A 15,350-nucleotide genomic window follows, 5' to 3' on the forward strand; every position below is an offset into this window, starting at 1 on the left:
TGGCCATGACGAAGAAAAGAGACGACGAAATCTACGGAGACAAGAGATTCAAATAGATTCAAATTGGTCTGAAGTTTCTATAATTTGGGTCTCTCAATCATAAACTCTAGTCCCATCCTTTTTTGTTTATTCATTCTGTATTTTATAAAATTGTGTTGGTGAATTGAACTTTAGATGATGATGAAGTTTAAGTCTACGAACAACTTAACCATTTGGTCCTTGGAGATTTTTTATTCTTCAAATTTTGTTAGGATTATCTCAGATTAGATTTGTCATTTGTTCATTGCTCATGACAATAAATGGTAAATAGAGGAATTTAAGAGATCTAGTTTTAGATGATACATGCTTGTTGTTTGCTTTGAGTTCCATAATTAAACAAATTGTTCTTGAAAGCAAATGGCAGAGCTTTTGATGGAACTTAGCTCTCTTGTGAAGATCTCTGCAGATGTTGATTATATTTTTTAAATCTAAACCTTGATATATGATGTTTGTATGATTCATTGAAACTGTTTTTTTTACAGACATTTTTTTAGAATGCGTAAACATAAATCATGTCAAGACATGAAGTTGTGAAGAAAACAGTCCAGCTCTAACAATCACATCGGGGAACTCATATCATTCAGTCCTCAAATCCAGCTTCTGAATTCGTCATATGCAACTTGTGATGATTTTGCCTTTATGTGAAAATTCATGAAGCATTGTTGAGAATTCGGAAGACCTTCCTGAAACATATTCCCTGATTTCAATTTTTATTGCATGTAATAGGGATTAAAGACTTTTCCAATCTACATGATGTATGTGAAACTTTTAGATTGTTTTGGTACTTGTATGATCTGCATCTTAACAATGTCACAAGTTTCTGCTAGCATTTTGTTTTAACTGTGATTAAACTTCAGGAACGAACATATAAAATTCAGGAAGAAATGTATGAAATTCGGGAAGCGTTCTATAACATTCAAGAAGCATTCTATGTAATTCAGGAAGGATTCTTTGAATTTCAGGATAACCTTCATAACAAAGTTTAGAGTTTCTAACAAGAGAATATGCAAAATACACAAAATTAGAGATTTAGAAACATATTTATTTAAATTTAGGAAAAATTCTATAATATTCAAGAAAGACTTCTTGAAATCCAGGATGGAGTATATGGCGGCTCAACCTGCTTACGGGTACGAGTATTATCCAGGTGGACCTTATGGATACCCGATTCAAGCCCACGTGCCACAGATTTTGAGCGATGAGAATCCAAACGCGTGTGAAAATTCAAGAAGCATTGTTGAGAATTCGGAAGACCTTCCTGAAACATATTCCCTGATTTCAATTTTTTATTACAGGTAATAGGGATTAAAGACTTTTCCAATCTACATGATGTATGTAAAACTTTTAGATTTTTTTGGTACTTGTATGATCTGCATCATAACAATGTCACAAGTTTTTGTTAGCATTTTGTTTTAACTGTTATTAAACTTCAGGTACAAACATATAAAATTCAGGAAAAATTGTATGAAATTCGGGAAGCGTTCTATAACATTCAAGAAACATTCTATGTAATTTAGGAAGGATTCTTTGAATTTCAGGATAACCTTCATAACAAAGTTTAGAGTTTATAACAAGAGAATATGCATAAAAAATGAAATCCGTACCTCTAGTTAATAGAGTAATCTACTGATATTTGACATATTGAAACAAAACACACAAAATTAGAGATTTAGAAACATATTTATTTAAATTTAGGAAAGATTCAATAATATTCAGGAAAGACTTCTTGAAATTCAGGATGGTCTTCATAAACATAATGGTTTAAAAGGTTCTTGCATAAATCCTATAATGATTGAAAAAAATTCAAAGCATAAAATATATCACATTAGAGTAATTTGTGATACATTAAGGTATCACATAAATAAAATATTAAAAACTCATTTATTTTAATTTAGAAAAAAAATTATAAAGTTTATGAAGACATCATTGAAATTTAGGAATGTCTTCCTGAATGTTCAGAAAATCCAAAATTGGTGACGACCAGAATCAAAAGATCATCCACGATTGTACTCTCATCTGTGAGTTAACGAAGAAACCTGTAATAGTTTCTAAAATTCATTTGAATTAACCATACCACATGTTTTCTACAACAACAAAAACATGAGTTAGACAAAACTCTGAACATAGATATATTATTCAGTGTTTCCCTTCTCAGTTTCTCACGACGAGCTCTACTTCCTGGCTTGTTACATAATCCAGTTCATCTAACGTGCATACAAAATCATATTAAACAAAAGAAGCTGGTGGTAAACTAATCCATGTAAATAACCAAACAATAAGCACACTACTACAAAACTAAAAAAAAAAAGACTGAATTCAAACTCCAAAAATTGGTAGAGACCAAGAGAAATCATTAGCTGCAAACAGTTCTACATATAGGAAACACACCACAAAACTCTCACCATTTTCTGTATAATCCGCCATTGTTGATAATCTTTCTTTCCAAACACAACAACATCATGTTAAATAATACTAAAGAGCTTGGTAACAATAGTAGCAATACTTCTCTAAAGAACACATGCCTACTCTTCCCAATGAAACCTTTCTCCACTCTCTCAATCCTAATCCAAATCTCATGCCCTAACCCACTTTCCTCCACACAACTCACGACCCTCCCACAACCATCATCATCATATATCTTCTTCCTCTCATCACCGCTGTAGTCATAGAGGTTTCTTGGGTTAAAGACGGTGACTTTACAACAAGAGAGAGTTGTCAGCTACTGAGATTGCCAAGGATCAGAATCACAATCATAATGTACTAAATCCATGATGGATTTAGCTTCCATCAACCTAGACAAGCCAACCAGTGTTGCTAAAGCATTTGCAGATTCTTTTTACCACACTAACATCATACCATTTTTTATGTTCTCTACGGCAAGATTCTGAATTAATAACTAGTACCTGAGAGTGTTGATCTTAGACCAAGATTCTTGGTAACCAAATGATGACAAGAATCGCCAATTGCTCTCGATATCACCGGAGGTGGAAGAAAACTAAGAAGCAGATCCAATTTGCTTTTCATCGATACGACTTTTTCGCCGTCGCGTTCAGCTTCGCTGGAAACAAAGTTGCTTATAACTCATGCGAAGCTTCTGCAATCGGCAACAATCTTGAATTTTACACCATCTTCGATCTACAATGTCTTTGATTTTGCAGATAGACAATGGAGATGAAGATAGACAATAAAAAATGGAGATGGAGATGGAGATGGAGATCTACACTATCTTAGAGGAAGATAGAGATGAGTGATGTTGTAGATAGAAAATGGAGCACCGGAGATGATGGAGCAATATAGAGATGGAACACCGGAGGCGATGGAGCACCAGAGACGATGGAGCACCGGGAAAATCTGAGATCAGAAATGAAGATGTCTGATCGGAAAATTCATCAAGTTTCGCCGGAGAGAAATGTGAGAGAGATCGGGTTTTGATTTTTTGAGTTTTTTAAAATAATAATATTTCTTTCTATTAATTACTCGATATTAAGAAATACTAGTTTTGCAACATTCCAGCGTGTGTGTGCTAGTTTTAGAACTAAAACCTAAATGTGTGCCATTCTAGAGTATTTCTCTTTTTTATAAGCGTTGTCAATTCTTATTATCCACACCATTTTCTATTACCGCTTAACCTTGTTACGCGTTGACTCATAGTTGTTACGTGAATGTATCATGTGAATATAATCGACCTGGTTGAAAAAATCATAAAGACGTAAAAAAAAAGGATGTGAAATATGATCAGATTCCATTTATAAAAATAGCATAAACTGGATCCCACATGTGAAAGTGAAACAAGGTGGGATGTGAAGATGAATATGGCATTTGTTTCTTTATGATAAAACATGTCAGTTTTTGGTTCATATAACTCAATGTTTGGTCACCTCCCTTTCCTTGTTTTCTCTTCTTTATTTTCCGATTCCAATTAAATGAAGCTGCAAACAATAATAATATTTAGAAGTCCAACACAAAACTTTAACAATGGTTAAAAATAACAAAGTAACACTTACGAGATTGTTCATGGGCTTCTTCCAGTAGAATCCATGAATGATTAGAAAGACAAGATTGCAAGCAATAAGAACAAAGATCGGTAAGGCATGTACTCCCATCCACTCTAAGACAAGACTTGCTCGTTTGTATCCATAAACGTCAACCTGCATGTGAAGATTGTGAGAGAGAGATTTACGTTTTAACAATGTGATGCTTCCTACTCTCGTAGTATATGTAAGTCATTAAGAGCATAAGATAATAGCAAACCAAACCATTAGGTATATCGCGGATAACAGAAATCCAGAAGCGCCTGAGGTGACACACATGTAACTTAGTGTGTATAGAGGTTTATTTAAATGCATTCCTGCAAAGAACCAAAAAACGAATGACACAATGCAAAACTGTGATTAGACCTAAAAAAATGACGTGTGACTGTAAATGAGAGATATAGGAGTCAAGGAAAATACCAAAGAGGTCCAGTGCGAGACCAAACATCAGAAGACAAAAAGAACGTAAAATCCATTGATTCAAACGCTTTTTGTGGTCCTGTAAGAAGTTAATTACATAGCAACAATATTAAGTTTCTTATATAGATTCCAATTCACCAAAACCATAGACACTACTAGATTAACGCGAGACGCTTACTCTCTTAAGCTATGGAAGGCTCGTTATAAACCTATCCCTTACTAACGTCTCTCTTACCAACTCACAACAACTCTAATCTGCTATTTAGAGGATATATATATCTAAGAGTTGAGCAGCTGAACTTCTTCAAAGAAAACTAAAGATATATTTACCTTGAAGTGGATGATAATATGACCGTAGTGCAGACCCACCAAGCATGTAACGGTGGCCATCAACGAACTACAATTGAACAAACTTGCGAGTTACTTTGTGAACAATGATGAAGCAAAACTTGCAATGGAAATGGTTTTTGGAGAGTAGAAGCAGAGACCATAAGAGGCCTTCAGGGTCAAAAGGTGCTTGACACCAAGAAGGAGCGCCTGGAGGTAATGGCCCATTGTTTGGAGAATTTACACTGCATTGCTGAAAATATATAAGAGTTCATGTGAAATGGATATAAAAAAAAATATTGAGAGAAACAAGACATGGGTTAAACTAGAACCTTGGTTCGTGCATATACGGGTTTCCTGTACAAATGCTGGATTCCTAGAAACATACGGTCAATCATTCCAACTGCATTGCAGCCTGGTCCAGTGTGTCCTCGTACCCCACATTTCACTTTCAGATTCTAAACAGTTTTAAGGATCGTCAATGATAAAAAGAGCGGTAAAGAATATGTAAGAGGAAGGTTGTGTAGAAGGAAGAAACACTATCTAACCAAGAATGTTGATGATCCTTGGTCTTCTCTTGAAATCTGATATTCCCAGTCCGGCACATATAAGCCATATAACAAGGACAAATATATTGTTGTAATAACAAATGCCACCACCCTGTCAAAGACCAGGATAAAATCAAGCAAGTGCATAACAATTTTTTGTATACAAATTGCAAGAATAAGATAGTTACCAATGAAATCTATATTTCTTGATCATAGATAGCTCTGAGCTGACATTATGGCTTCCCTTTAACCAAATCTCGCACAGTGCAGCAACTAAGTAGGCTATAGCTATTCGCTGAAAACATAACCCAAAAAGGCCTACTAATTTACAATGAGAATGTAGGAACACAAAAAATTTCAATGCTGTCTCTAGATAATATACCTGTAATATGCCCATGAATCTAATTTTATCTACATCTATTCCGTAAGTTAAGTTATTGAGACCATGAATAAATCCTCCTGAAAACTTAGAAAAAAAAAACAGTATAAATGTAAATGTATAACCATCAACACCATGAGTTAAAGGACAAAGTTATCGAACCAAACCTTGGAGAAAAAGACCAAGTAAGAGAAGTTTCAATGATCGCATCAAAGCTTTTCTTGTTGCAGCGAACCTGCATGACAAGTTCTGTAAGCAAACACATCGAGAGTTAGCGGACTCGGTCTTGAGAGAAAGACAAGAAGAACAGAGCCAAAAAAAAAAACATTGAACCCTCTCAGATTACCTTATAAGCAAAGGCAAGAGAGACACCAACAATAAATAAGAAAAAAGGCATGACAAAATCCGCAAGTGTAAGACCATCCCAAGGTGAATGATTAATAGCTGGTACAATCCCTCCAGCATCATCCACAAGTATCATCAACTGTGATTACATTCAAACAATTCAAACTCCACTTACATCGCTAATTAGGTATTTAGAAAGCGATTAGGAAAAACAAACTTACGGCGACGGTAAGGCCACGGAAGACATCAAGAGAAACTAATCGTTCCTTGTCGGGAGGAAAAGAGGAACGAGAAATCTGAAGAGCAGACTCAATGTCTTTCTTCTCTCGCCATTGATGGTCATCATCATCAATGCCTTTGATTGCTTCATACATTGTCAGTTTTGTTCGCATCCCAACAAATTCATCTACTCCAGCGTCTCTATATATAGATTTTTTTGATATATTTTTCCCTATATATATAGATATATATATACATATATATATATAATTAGAAAAAAATATATCGAAATTTTAAACCTTTATCAAGTAAGAAAAGAAACAAGACTTTGGTTTTGATTTGCCTCTACTAGAACGGTTGGAGCTACCCACTTGAGCCGTTTGTTTACAGTTTAATAACTTGGGATTTGCACGTGACTGTGTCCTGATTGGACCTTATCCGAACTTGATTCGCTCACAGCGACTAACTCGTTATTTTCTTTTTCTTTATGGGCCTGCAAGTGAGAAAGCCCACGCTAAGGAGAATAAAAGGCTATAAATCAATTATCCAAAATTATCAATGCAAAATGATAAATACAAAGAGAAAATCATTTATTTTATTTTTGAGTGGATTAAACTTCATAAAGCATTAAGAGCATCCTGCCACAATAAAAAGCATTAAAAGCTTCAATATCTAAAACCTTAGAGGCTTAGACCACCACAATTGGTAAACTAATGGAGTTGGGTACTTTTTAAAAATAATGATAATAATTTAAGATTTTAGATATCCATCATTTTTAGAAGAGTATATTCTTTCTTAGGCACCAATTAAAATAATAATAAAATTAATGATAAAAAATATACTCATACTAATAAAGATGCTCTTATGGTGAGAACTTTATAAACAATTTTATACCATACTAGTGCTTGAACTAACTATAAACAATGTAAAATAGAAAATAAAAGTATGTTAAAACATGGTAACATAGAGGGATTAATTATAGAATTGGATATTATTTTCTAGAATTTTATGGATTTAAGACTTACTATCCATACTTAGAATGAGGCATTTTCATTCAACTAAAATGACGAAATAGCCCATCATCAATAAACACACAGTTCTCCTGTTATCTCTCTTTCCTCGTAGTGAACCTGTTATTTGCTTCTCTTAAATCTCTTTTGATTATTCTTTTTCTAATTCTTTAATCTCTCTTGGTGTTGGTAGTGGAGAAATACGAACCAACAATGGTTTGAGTCTTGTGAATATGGTAACAAGGAGATCTGGTGAATGAGATGATGAGATTGGTTGCCCAAATTTGGTGTAAATTTTTAGATCAGATTGGAATGATTGAACAGCCTAGTGCTTGTGATTAAATCTCTTGGGTTCCCTAGATAGTATCCTCTTAGGGTTTAGTTTCCTTCATCCAAAAAAACTAGATTGACTCCATTAAAATTATATGATCGGAGATGGTGTTTGCAGCAAAGCGGTTTTATGTTTCTGAAGCCAAGGATTGGTGTTGAAAGTGACGGAGATGGTGTTTGTGAAGCACAATAATGAGAAGTGTTTTGGTTGAGACGAAAATGGGTTTTGATCAGCTGAGAAAAAATGTTATCGGAGGAGGAGAACGAAGAAGAAGATACAGAAAATAGGGACAAAATTGTATTTTACCCTAAGCCAAAAGGACCTAAAACTGAGGGTTCGGACAATAGTTCCTATTTTCAAAGATTTGGCCCAACAAAGCCCTTAATCAATAAATATCCCTAACATAGAGAGACATCATGAGTATATTCATTTTAAGGTAAAAGTAATTTTTTTTTAGAGTAGTTATTTTTGGAATTTCTTTATAATTATATGTTTACAGTATCATTAAGTAATTATACAATTTCCTTAAGATATTGTATAATTTTCTTATATTGTAGGATTGGTGAGTTTCAAGCTTTATATGATAAGATTGGTGAGTTCTAATTAATTGAAAATATATATTTTTCTTTCTAAGTTATTTTTCAATTAAAATTACATCTCTTAAATAACACAATAATGTATGAAACTAGTTATCTAAACTTATAAGAACTAAAATTAAATTTTAAGATCTATATTGTACTAACTACGACAATATTACTTTAATATATGTTTTTATTAATTTAGACAAAATTCATTTAATATTTTAAGTAGTATCAAATTAAAAGAAAAAAAATTAAATTTACGCATAATGAAGCTTGTAATATATATAATTTTATTTTATGGTTAATAATAATAATAATAATAACAACATAGATAAAGTATAAACTATTTAATCAATAAGAGAAAATGTGAAAGATATGGGTATTACAAAAATGGTGCACCAAATAAAAAAACACATGTGTGTTATGTCTTGATGATTTTGAAAGTTTCACATGATTTGAGAAATCATTCTACTCTATTTCTATTAAAAATAAACTCTTTTTTTTTTTTTTTTCAAAGATAGGTTCAAGCTTGATTTAGGGATAAAGATGGTTTAAGAACATCTAGATCCTCATCTTTAGAAAAGAGATGTCTTCAAATCAAAAAAAATAATAAACAAATAACAAATATTAAATAAAATTGTTTTGGTGTCTTTAAACTCAAGACACCAAACCAAGTTAAGAGGTAAACTTATATGAGTGGCGGCGATTTTAGGGTTTCGACGAGGCCTAATGAAGTGGTGATGATGGATACGGGTGAGAGGGTTAGATCTCCGGGGGATCCACCGGATATGTCCCAGTCCTGGTTGCAGAAGGTAGTAGGGAGTATGAGTGGTGGAATCCAGGCTCCGGAGGAGGTGTTGTCTGATGAGTTTGTGACGGAAAGGGTTTCGCTGGCCTTTCCAGATGGGGAGGATGGAGAGTCGGTGATAACTATTGCGGATGATGTCTTGAAAGCTATGCATGGGCTGTGGAAGCAGTGTATGATTGTGAAAGTTCTTGGGCGGACCGTTTCACTTCCAGCTATGATCCGCAAACTGAAGGAGATCTGGAAACTGAATGGTGTGATGAATGTAATGGACTTGCCGAGACAGTTCTTTATGATTCGCTTTGAGAAAGAGGAGGAGTACTTGGCTGCCTTGACTGGGGGACCGTGGAGAGTGTTTGGTAGTGTTTTGACGGCGCAGGCTTGGTCGTCGAATTTTGATCCTCTTGTTGATGATATTGTCACAACACCAGTGTGGATTCGGTTAAGCAATTTACCCTTTGATTTTTACCATAAGTCAATCATTTTGCTGATGGGTTAGCTACTTATGCGTTTTCTCTTCCTTTAGGCTTTCATGTTTTTAACACGGTCCCGGAATCTGTTGATGGGCTGCTACGTGCGGATGCTGCTGGTCATTTGTGCCTGAGACATATTCGTGTGTAATTGTTCTTTGTTCTTTTAATAAAATCTGGGGTAATACCCCGGTCGTTTACCAAAAAAAACTCAAGACACCAAAACAATTTAATTAATATTATTCTTAATCTATTAATTTTTTAAAGATGAAGCATCTCCCTCTAAAAATGAGGGATCGAGATGGTCTAATGTCCATGCCAAATTTGGCTAGGGTAAAATATTAAGACGACCTGATTGATGTGAAGTTCAGGGCCTGAACCAATCTTCCAGGGCATGTGTCATGTGTGCACCAATATTTGAGATACAATGATTCTCCTCCATGCGAAAGATGAACGTGTGGCCAACTTAGCCACAGTGGAGTTGATCTCAAGAACGACACACGTCCTAATATACCGCCCACATCCTAAAACAATACGGACTACATACTACTCAGAAGTCATAATAGATTTCTCTACACTTGTTATTGTTTATTTTCTCTTTCATATGGTTTCCATTTTATGGACTGGTACGAATCATTCCAAGTTCAGGGATTACAAAAATAACCAACTCAAACGCAAGGCGATATGACACCACGGAGTTACAAAGTAAAAAGAATGACAGGAAATGTCAAACGAGTTTCCGGTAAAATCTTATTCGGCATCATTTAGATAAACAGACAAACAACCTTATGCTCCTGTAGCTCCGGATTTCACAAGGTTTTCAAGGGCCTTTAGAATCTGTGGCTCGCTCAGCCCATCCAAGTTTACACACCTCTCAACACCCATATCTGCACAAGGGTTTTACAAGCCAAGCACAAATTAACGGATGAAGAAGAAAAGAAACAGAAGCATTTATAAATACTGGTTCCCAAGTAGAATCGAGGATGGCAGTTTTAACGCATACGCATGGGGGGGAAACACGATGATACTTTACGTTTTATACAGTCATCTAACAATAGTAGTCATGTGGAGCGGAGTCTTAAACAGTGGCATCTCCCATGGAATAAACAATTGTTGATTCTCTGATCTCAGCAGCTAAACAACTTCCTAAACATGCCAGTTACATGGGTACAGATATCTATACTTAACTACATGATGGGAGTGGGAAAAAGTTCTCTCGTCGCAGATACTTTTTAGTTGCTGAAGACACACTGATATGTGATTACTATAAAATTCAAAACAAAACCAAAGAATACGAGAACAGGCAAACAAAGCAATCGCATGAATTATATAAGATATTAGCATTCACAGAAAACACAACAAGGAACTAGGGAAAACAATCCTCGTTTTAAAAGCACAAGCAAATACACAAAATACAGTTTCATCAAAGACTCTTAAGGGTGAGTGGGCACTTTTAAGTTTAATGGGTTAACTCAAGATGTTAAAGGACTCTTTCATAAAACAAACTGAATGCAGACAAAAGAGGAAGCCACATCTGTTAATTTACCAATCAAATCGAAAAAGTCTTTAAAAATGCATTTTCATCAGGGTACAAGGCTATAAGAGTGAGTGCGTATATCAAGTGTAATGGCTTAACACATGATGTTATAAAAAAAAACATAAACAAGAGAAGAAGCGACATTTGGAACTACATTCACATCAAATCTTTAAAAAACATTAAGCACAAAATAATTTCAACTCTCTACAAATTAGACAATTTGAGTCTAAGTAATGGGGGGGAGATGAAGCAATTTACCAAATCTTGCCCACATCTGAGGCTGGATCCCACTACATTCACGGATCAAGATTGGGAATTTAGGGTTTAGAGACTTCAAATCTTTGTAATTCTTCTCAACAAACGTTCTGAAAACGAAACAAAACAAAACCCCCAAAAAAAAAAAAAAAAAAAAAAATCACAAAACCAAACGGAAATGGAACATTGAAAGAAAAATCTCCGATCTGAGAGATTGCTTTTTTTTTTTTTTTTTTTTTAATTTGATCAAAAAATTGAAACCTGGTGGGAGCACTAGCTGGAGACGATTGACAAAGAAGAATCCTAAGCTCTTTCATAGACTTCGATATGCTTCCTCTCCATGCCATGTCTCGCTCTTCTTCTTCCTCTCAAACTCTTCAGATGTCACAAAACAGACAAAGAAAGAATCAAAGACCAGGGAGAGAAAACTTTTGTGTTCTGTGTGAAAATGGACTTAGGCCCATCAATATTATTGGGCTTAGGCCTATTAAAGTTAGTCGGTTTTGTTAGGTTTAGAGAGGAAAAACAATAAAAAAAGAAAACTAGGTTACGTATATATCCTTAATTCTCTTCTCTGCCACAATTGCTTTTTTTTTTTTTTTTTATTATACAATAAACAAAGGCTTGAGCGTTGTTCCTTCGCGTAGCTTTTTTTTCTTCTTCAGGTGCTTTTCGATCTTCATCATTCTTCTTTTTTTTTTTTTTTTTTTTGGGTTATCGTTTCGTAATTGTTTGATTTGATCGATCGAATCTGTGATCTGATATTTTTTTTGCATGTGTTGATCGTTGTTTCTTTGGTGTATTTGTTTATTAACTTTCCTCGTTTTAAAAATCTTATCAGAATATTTTTTTTTTGGTAGACATATCGTTTTTGATCATCTTGATTCGTATTTTATTTTATTTTTCTGCTCGAAGATTTTTTTTTCTTTTTTTAGTTTAAAGGTAGATCCATCAGTTATATACCTATTGCCTTGATCATTGAAATTGCGAAGTAATTTATTGAGCAAATAAAATCGTCGTTGCGATTCATTAGCGATGAAGGCATGTTTTGAACTATGGTAGTTTATTAGATTTATAACCTGCGTCTTTTATAAAGTGTTTTGATTTATTGTATGATTGATGATTAATGTATTAAAACGAGTTGGAACTGCTCATATGACCCAATTATTGTATAACGTTTTGGTAATTGTTTTGTTCTTTGGTAATGGTTTACTGGGAATTGTATTTCCTGAGTTTATGGTGTTAAACTAGCTACTCTACTGATGTTTCAGGTGTTTTTTGTTCTATTTGTTAAGATGGGAGACAAAAACGATGACGACAAGAACATTGAGATATGGAAGATTAAGAAGTTGATCAAATCCCTTGAAGCTGCTAGGGGTAATGGAACCAGCATGATCTCACTCATTATGCCTCCCCGGGATCAGGTTTCTCGTGTTACTAAGATGCTGGGGGATGAGTATGGAACCGCGTCAAACATCAAGAGCAGAGTCAATCGCCAGTCTGTTTTGGGAGCCATTACCTCTGCGCAGCAAAGGCTTAAACTTTACAACAGGGTCCCTCCCAATGGTCTTGTGCTGTATACCGGAACCATTGTCAACGAGGAAGGCAAGGAAAAGAAGGTTACCATTGACTTCGAGCCTTTCAGACCCATCAATGCTTCTCTCTACCTCTGTGACAACAAGTTTCATACGGAAGCTCTGAATGAATTGCTGGAGTCTGATGACAAGTTTGGTTTCATTGTAATGGATGGAAACGGGACTCTCTTTGGAACTCTGAGCGGTAACACACGTGAGGTGCTTCACAAGTTCTCTGTTGATCTTCCCAAGAAACATGGAAGAGGAGGACAATCTGCTCTTCGTTTTGCTCGTCTCCGTATGGAGAAGCGTCACAATTATGTGAGGAAAACTGCTGAGCTCGCCACACAGTACTTCATCAATCCTGCTACAAGTCAGCCTAACGTGTCTGGGCTTATTCTTGCCGGTTCAGCAGATTTCAAGACTGAGTTGAGTCAGTCAGATATGTTTGATCCCAGGTTGGCGGCAAAGATACTGAACGTGGTGGATGTATCATACGGAGGAGAAAATGGTTTCAATCAGGCTATCGAGCTTTCAGCTGAGATTCTTGCGAATGTGAAGTTCATCCAAGAGAAGCGTCTGATTGGCAAGTACTTTGAGGAAATAAGCCAGGACACAGGGAAGTATGTCTTTGGTGTGGAAGATACGTTGAACGCTTTGGAATCAGGTGCTATCGAGACACTAATTGTGTGGGAAAATCTTGATATCAACAGATATGTGATGAAGAACAGTGCGACTGGTGAAACTGTGATCAAGCACCTGAACAAGGAACAGGAAGCCAACACGGAGAATTTCAAAGTAGTCGACAGCGACTTGGCTTTGGATGTGGAGGAGAAGCTGTCTTTACTCGAGTGGCTGGCTAATGAGTACAGGCGTTTTGGTTGTGCGCTTGAGTTTGTGACCAATAAATCACAGGAAGGGTCTCAGTTTTGCAGAGGGTTTGGAGGAATCGGAGGGATACTTCGTTACCAGCTTGACATGACTGCCTTTGATTCTGAGGATGGACAATTTGATGATGATGATTCGGAATAACAATCAATCAAATCCTCACCATCGCTGGTTGTGGAAGATGGCCCACCGTCATGCCTGAACCAGCCTGCGCGGGCTATCGGGGACGCGCAGACGATAGTTAGAAAATAATTGAAGAAGCACCTTTTGAAGGTTAAAAAATGATCTCTTGAAACGTAGCTTTCTTGTTAGAAATCCTTAGCTTAATTATCTCTGTAATGATGTTGTTTATTGAAACAGGTGGAGAGTCAAGGAACAGGTGGAGAATGAAGAAGATGTTGCTTTGGTAGCGTTCGTCGTTGTCTGCAACATTTACCGAGTTTTCTTTTGAGTTGGTGTTGTTTAATAATTTTGCTTTGGTCAGTTTGATTTCACTATTTTATACTCTCTTGTCTTGAGAGAAACACGTAATGATTTGGGTTTTATTTCATGGATGTCTTTGACTTTGGGTTGATAAATTAAGTTTCGGACGAAACAGCATTTTAATCCACGCTTCTTAGTTTTGCTTAAAGCTTTTTATCCCGTTTTAGAATTCAATAACTAGATTTTGACCCTCCACTATATAATTTCTATTTTATGTTGTATCTATATAATTTCTATTTTATATTGTATTTATGTGTTAAATATTAAATATTTTGTAAATAAAGGAATAACTAAATTTTCTAGTTGTTGTGCGGTTAAATATTTATATTACTAGATGTTTTCTCATGCAATGCATGGGTTGTGGTGTAGTTGACATTTTTTTGTTTTTTTTTGTTTTTCCGTTGTCTTTTTGTATTATTTCGTTTTAATTAGGCATATACGGGCTTCGCAGTCAATTGTATTTATACACTATATGTTTATACCATTTCGTTTAGATGTGTACAATTGTGACGTTCCTTTTTTATGAATTATAAGGATGTTGTTCTTGCTTTTGAGGATCCAATCTTATCATTGACTGATATGGTTCCCAATACATTTATTGTAATTAACTGCTTATGTAAACCTTCCATACGTTGATGTTGCAATAATAAGTTATTTAAAAATAATAATTATCCGTGTAAGTGATTATGTTTGTATGCCCATGTTTTGGTCTAATATCAATAAGATCATTTTTGTTTTTTTTTAGTTGGCTTTGAAACCAATTTTGAGTTAAGCAAATAATCGGTCGAATTATGGTGTTAATAAGTAATATAAATTCTTATGTATATATATTGTATATATGTGACTATAAGTTTAGCTAACTAAAAATTATGTAATATTTAAATATAATCTTGATTTTTTATTAGTGGGAGGAATGTATGGAATTATTGGATAGAAGTTATTTTTGAGTTAAATGACATTTTATGCCTTTAAAGTGAGTTAAATATTAATAAAATTTTATATGTGTCTTTAACATTTTTTAAAAAGAATACCAAGTGTTTCCTTCCAAATTTGAAGTGACATAGTATTTTAGTTTTCTTATATGATTTTATGAACTTCAATGTAAAGG

General features: G+C 34.8%; 4 protein-coding genes across 6 annotated transcripts; 2 read left to right on the top strand and 2 right to left on the bottom strand.

The window, feature by feature from the left end:
- Positions 1-3,760: 3,760 nt before the first annotated feature.
- Positions 3,761-6,605, bottom strand: LOC104760766 (uncharacterized). Of its 2 annotated transcripts, none has more exons than XR_002036461.2 (13): positions 6,311-6,605; positions 6,091-6,228; positions 5,912-5,993; positions 5,748-5,824; positions 5,554-5,660; positions 5,366-5,477; positions 5,150-5,275; positions 4,979-5,062; positions 4,821-4,887; positions 4,491-4,569; positions 4,296-4,387; positions 4,044-4,187; positions 3,761-3,968 (listed from the first exon to the last, which is right to left on the bottom strand). XR_002036461.2 is itself a non-coding variant. In XM_010483725.3 (13 exons), exons 1-13 carry the CDS (start codon positions 6,479-6,481, stop codon positions 3,942-3,944), a joined length of 1,314 nt encoding a protein of 437 aa, XP_010482027.1. In that variant the 5' UTR covers positions 6,482-6,602; the 3' UTR covers positions 3,761-3,941. The 2 variants fall into 2 exon arrangements, 1 of the variants encoding a protein (XP_010482027.1); XM_010483725.3 differs by having other exon boundaries at positions 4,979-5,070; positions 6,311-6,602.
- Positions 6,606-8,743: 2,138 nt separating this feature from the next.
- LOC147922754 (uncharacterized) lies at positions 8,744-9,771 on the top strand. Its single transcript, XM_087497567.1, has 2 exons — positions 8,744-9,476; positions 9,562-9,771. The coding sequence occupies exons 1-2, from the start codon at positions 8,923-8,925 to the stop codon at positions 9,575-9,577; spliced, it is 570 nt and encodes a 189-aa protein (XP_087353693.1). The 5' UTR covers positions 8,744-8,922; the 3' UTR covers positions 9,578-9,771.
- Positions 9,772-10,072: 301 nt separating this feature from the next.
- On the bottom strand, positions 10,073-11,762 carry LOC104760767 (NADH dehydrogenase [ubiquinone] 1 alpha subcomplex subunit 2). Its single transcript, XM_010483726.3, has 3 exons — positions 11,559-11,762; positions 11,301-11,407; positions 10,073-10,392 (listed from the first exon to the last, which is right to left on the bottom strand). Exons 1-3 carry the CDS (start codon positions 11,642-11,644, stop codon positions 10,292-10,294), a joined length of 294 nt encoding a protein of 97 aa, XP_010482028.1. The 5' UTR covers positions 11,645-11,762; the 3' UTR covers positions 10,073-10,291.
- Positions 11,763-11,816: 54 nt separating this feature from the next.
- On the top strand, positions 11,817-14,390 carry LOC104760768 (eukaryotic peptide chain release factor subunit 1-1). 2 transcript variants are annotated; one of them, XM_087497565.1, is made up of 3 exons: positions 11,817-11,962; positions 12,569-14,032; positions 14,120-14,390. In XM_087497565.1, exon 2 carries the CDS (start codon positions 12,593-12,595, stop codon positions 13,901-13,903), a length of 1,311 nt encoding a protein of 436 aa, XP_087353691.1. In that variant the 5' UTR covers positions 11,817-11,962; positions 12,569-12,592; the 3' UTR covers positions 13,904-14,032; positions 14,120-14,390. The 2 variants fall into 2 exon arrangements, with proteins under 2 accessions (XP_087353691.1, XP_087353692.1); XM_087497566.1 differs by having other exon boundaries at positions 12,593-14,032.
- Positions 14,391-15,350: the final 960 nt, after the last annotated feature.

The sequence above is a fragment of the Camelina sativa genome, chromosome 18, assembly GCF_030686135.1.
Source record: "Camelina sativa cultivar CO46 ecotype springtype chromosome 18, ASM3068613v1".
NCBI lineage: Eukaryota > Viridiplantae > Streptophyta > Magnoliopsida > Brassicales > Brassicaceae > Camelina > Camelina sativa.

Bases quoted from the DNA above. Each gene is read 5' to 3' on its own strand.
- LOC104760767 (XM_010483726.3), bottom strand. From the start codon at position 11,644: ATGGCATGGAGAGGAAGCATATCGAAGTCTATGAAAGAGCTTAGGATT. The intron at 11,408-11,558 runs GTTTCAATTTTT...TTTCGTTTTCAG, and splicing joins CCAGCTAGTGCTCCCACCAG to AACGTTTGTTGAGAAGAATT. The intron at 10,393-11,300 runs GTAAATTGCTTC...ACCCTTGTGCAG, and splicing joins TCAGATGTGGGCAAGATTTG to ATATGGGTGTTGAGAGGTGT.
- LOC147922754 (XM_087497567.1), top strand. From the start codon at position 8,923: ATGAGTGGCGGCGATTTTAGGGTTTCGACGAGGCCTAATGAAGTGGTG.
- LOC104760766 (XM_010483725.3), bottom strand. From the start codon at position 6,481: ATGCGAACAAAACTGACAATGTATGAAGCAATCAAAGGCATTGATGAT. The intron at 5,276-5,365 runs GTTAGATAGTGT...AAAACTGTTTAG, and splicing joins AAGGATCATCAACATTCTTG to AATCTGAAAGTGAAATGTGG. The intron at 3,969-4,043 runs GTAAGTGTTACT...TATTGTTTGCAG, and splicing joins AGAAGCCCATGAACAATCTC to CTTCATTTAATTGGAATCGG.
- LOC104760768 (XM_087497565.1), top strand. From the start codon at position 12,593: ATGGGAGACAAAAACGATGACGACAAGAACATTGAGATATGGAAGATT.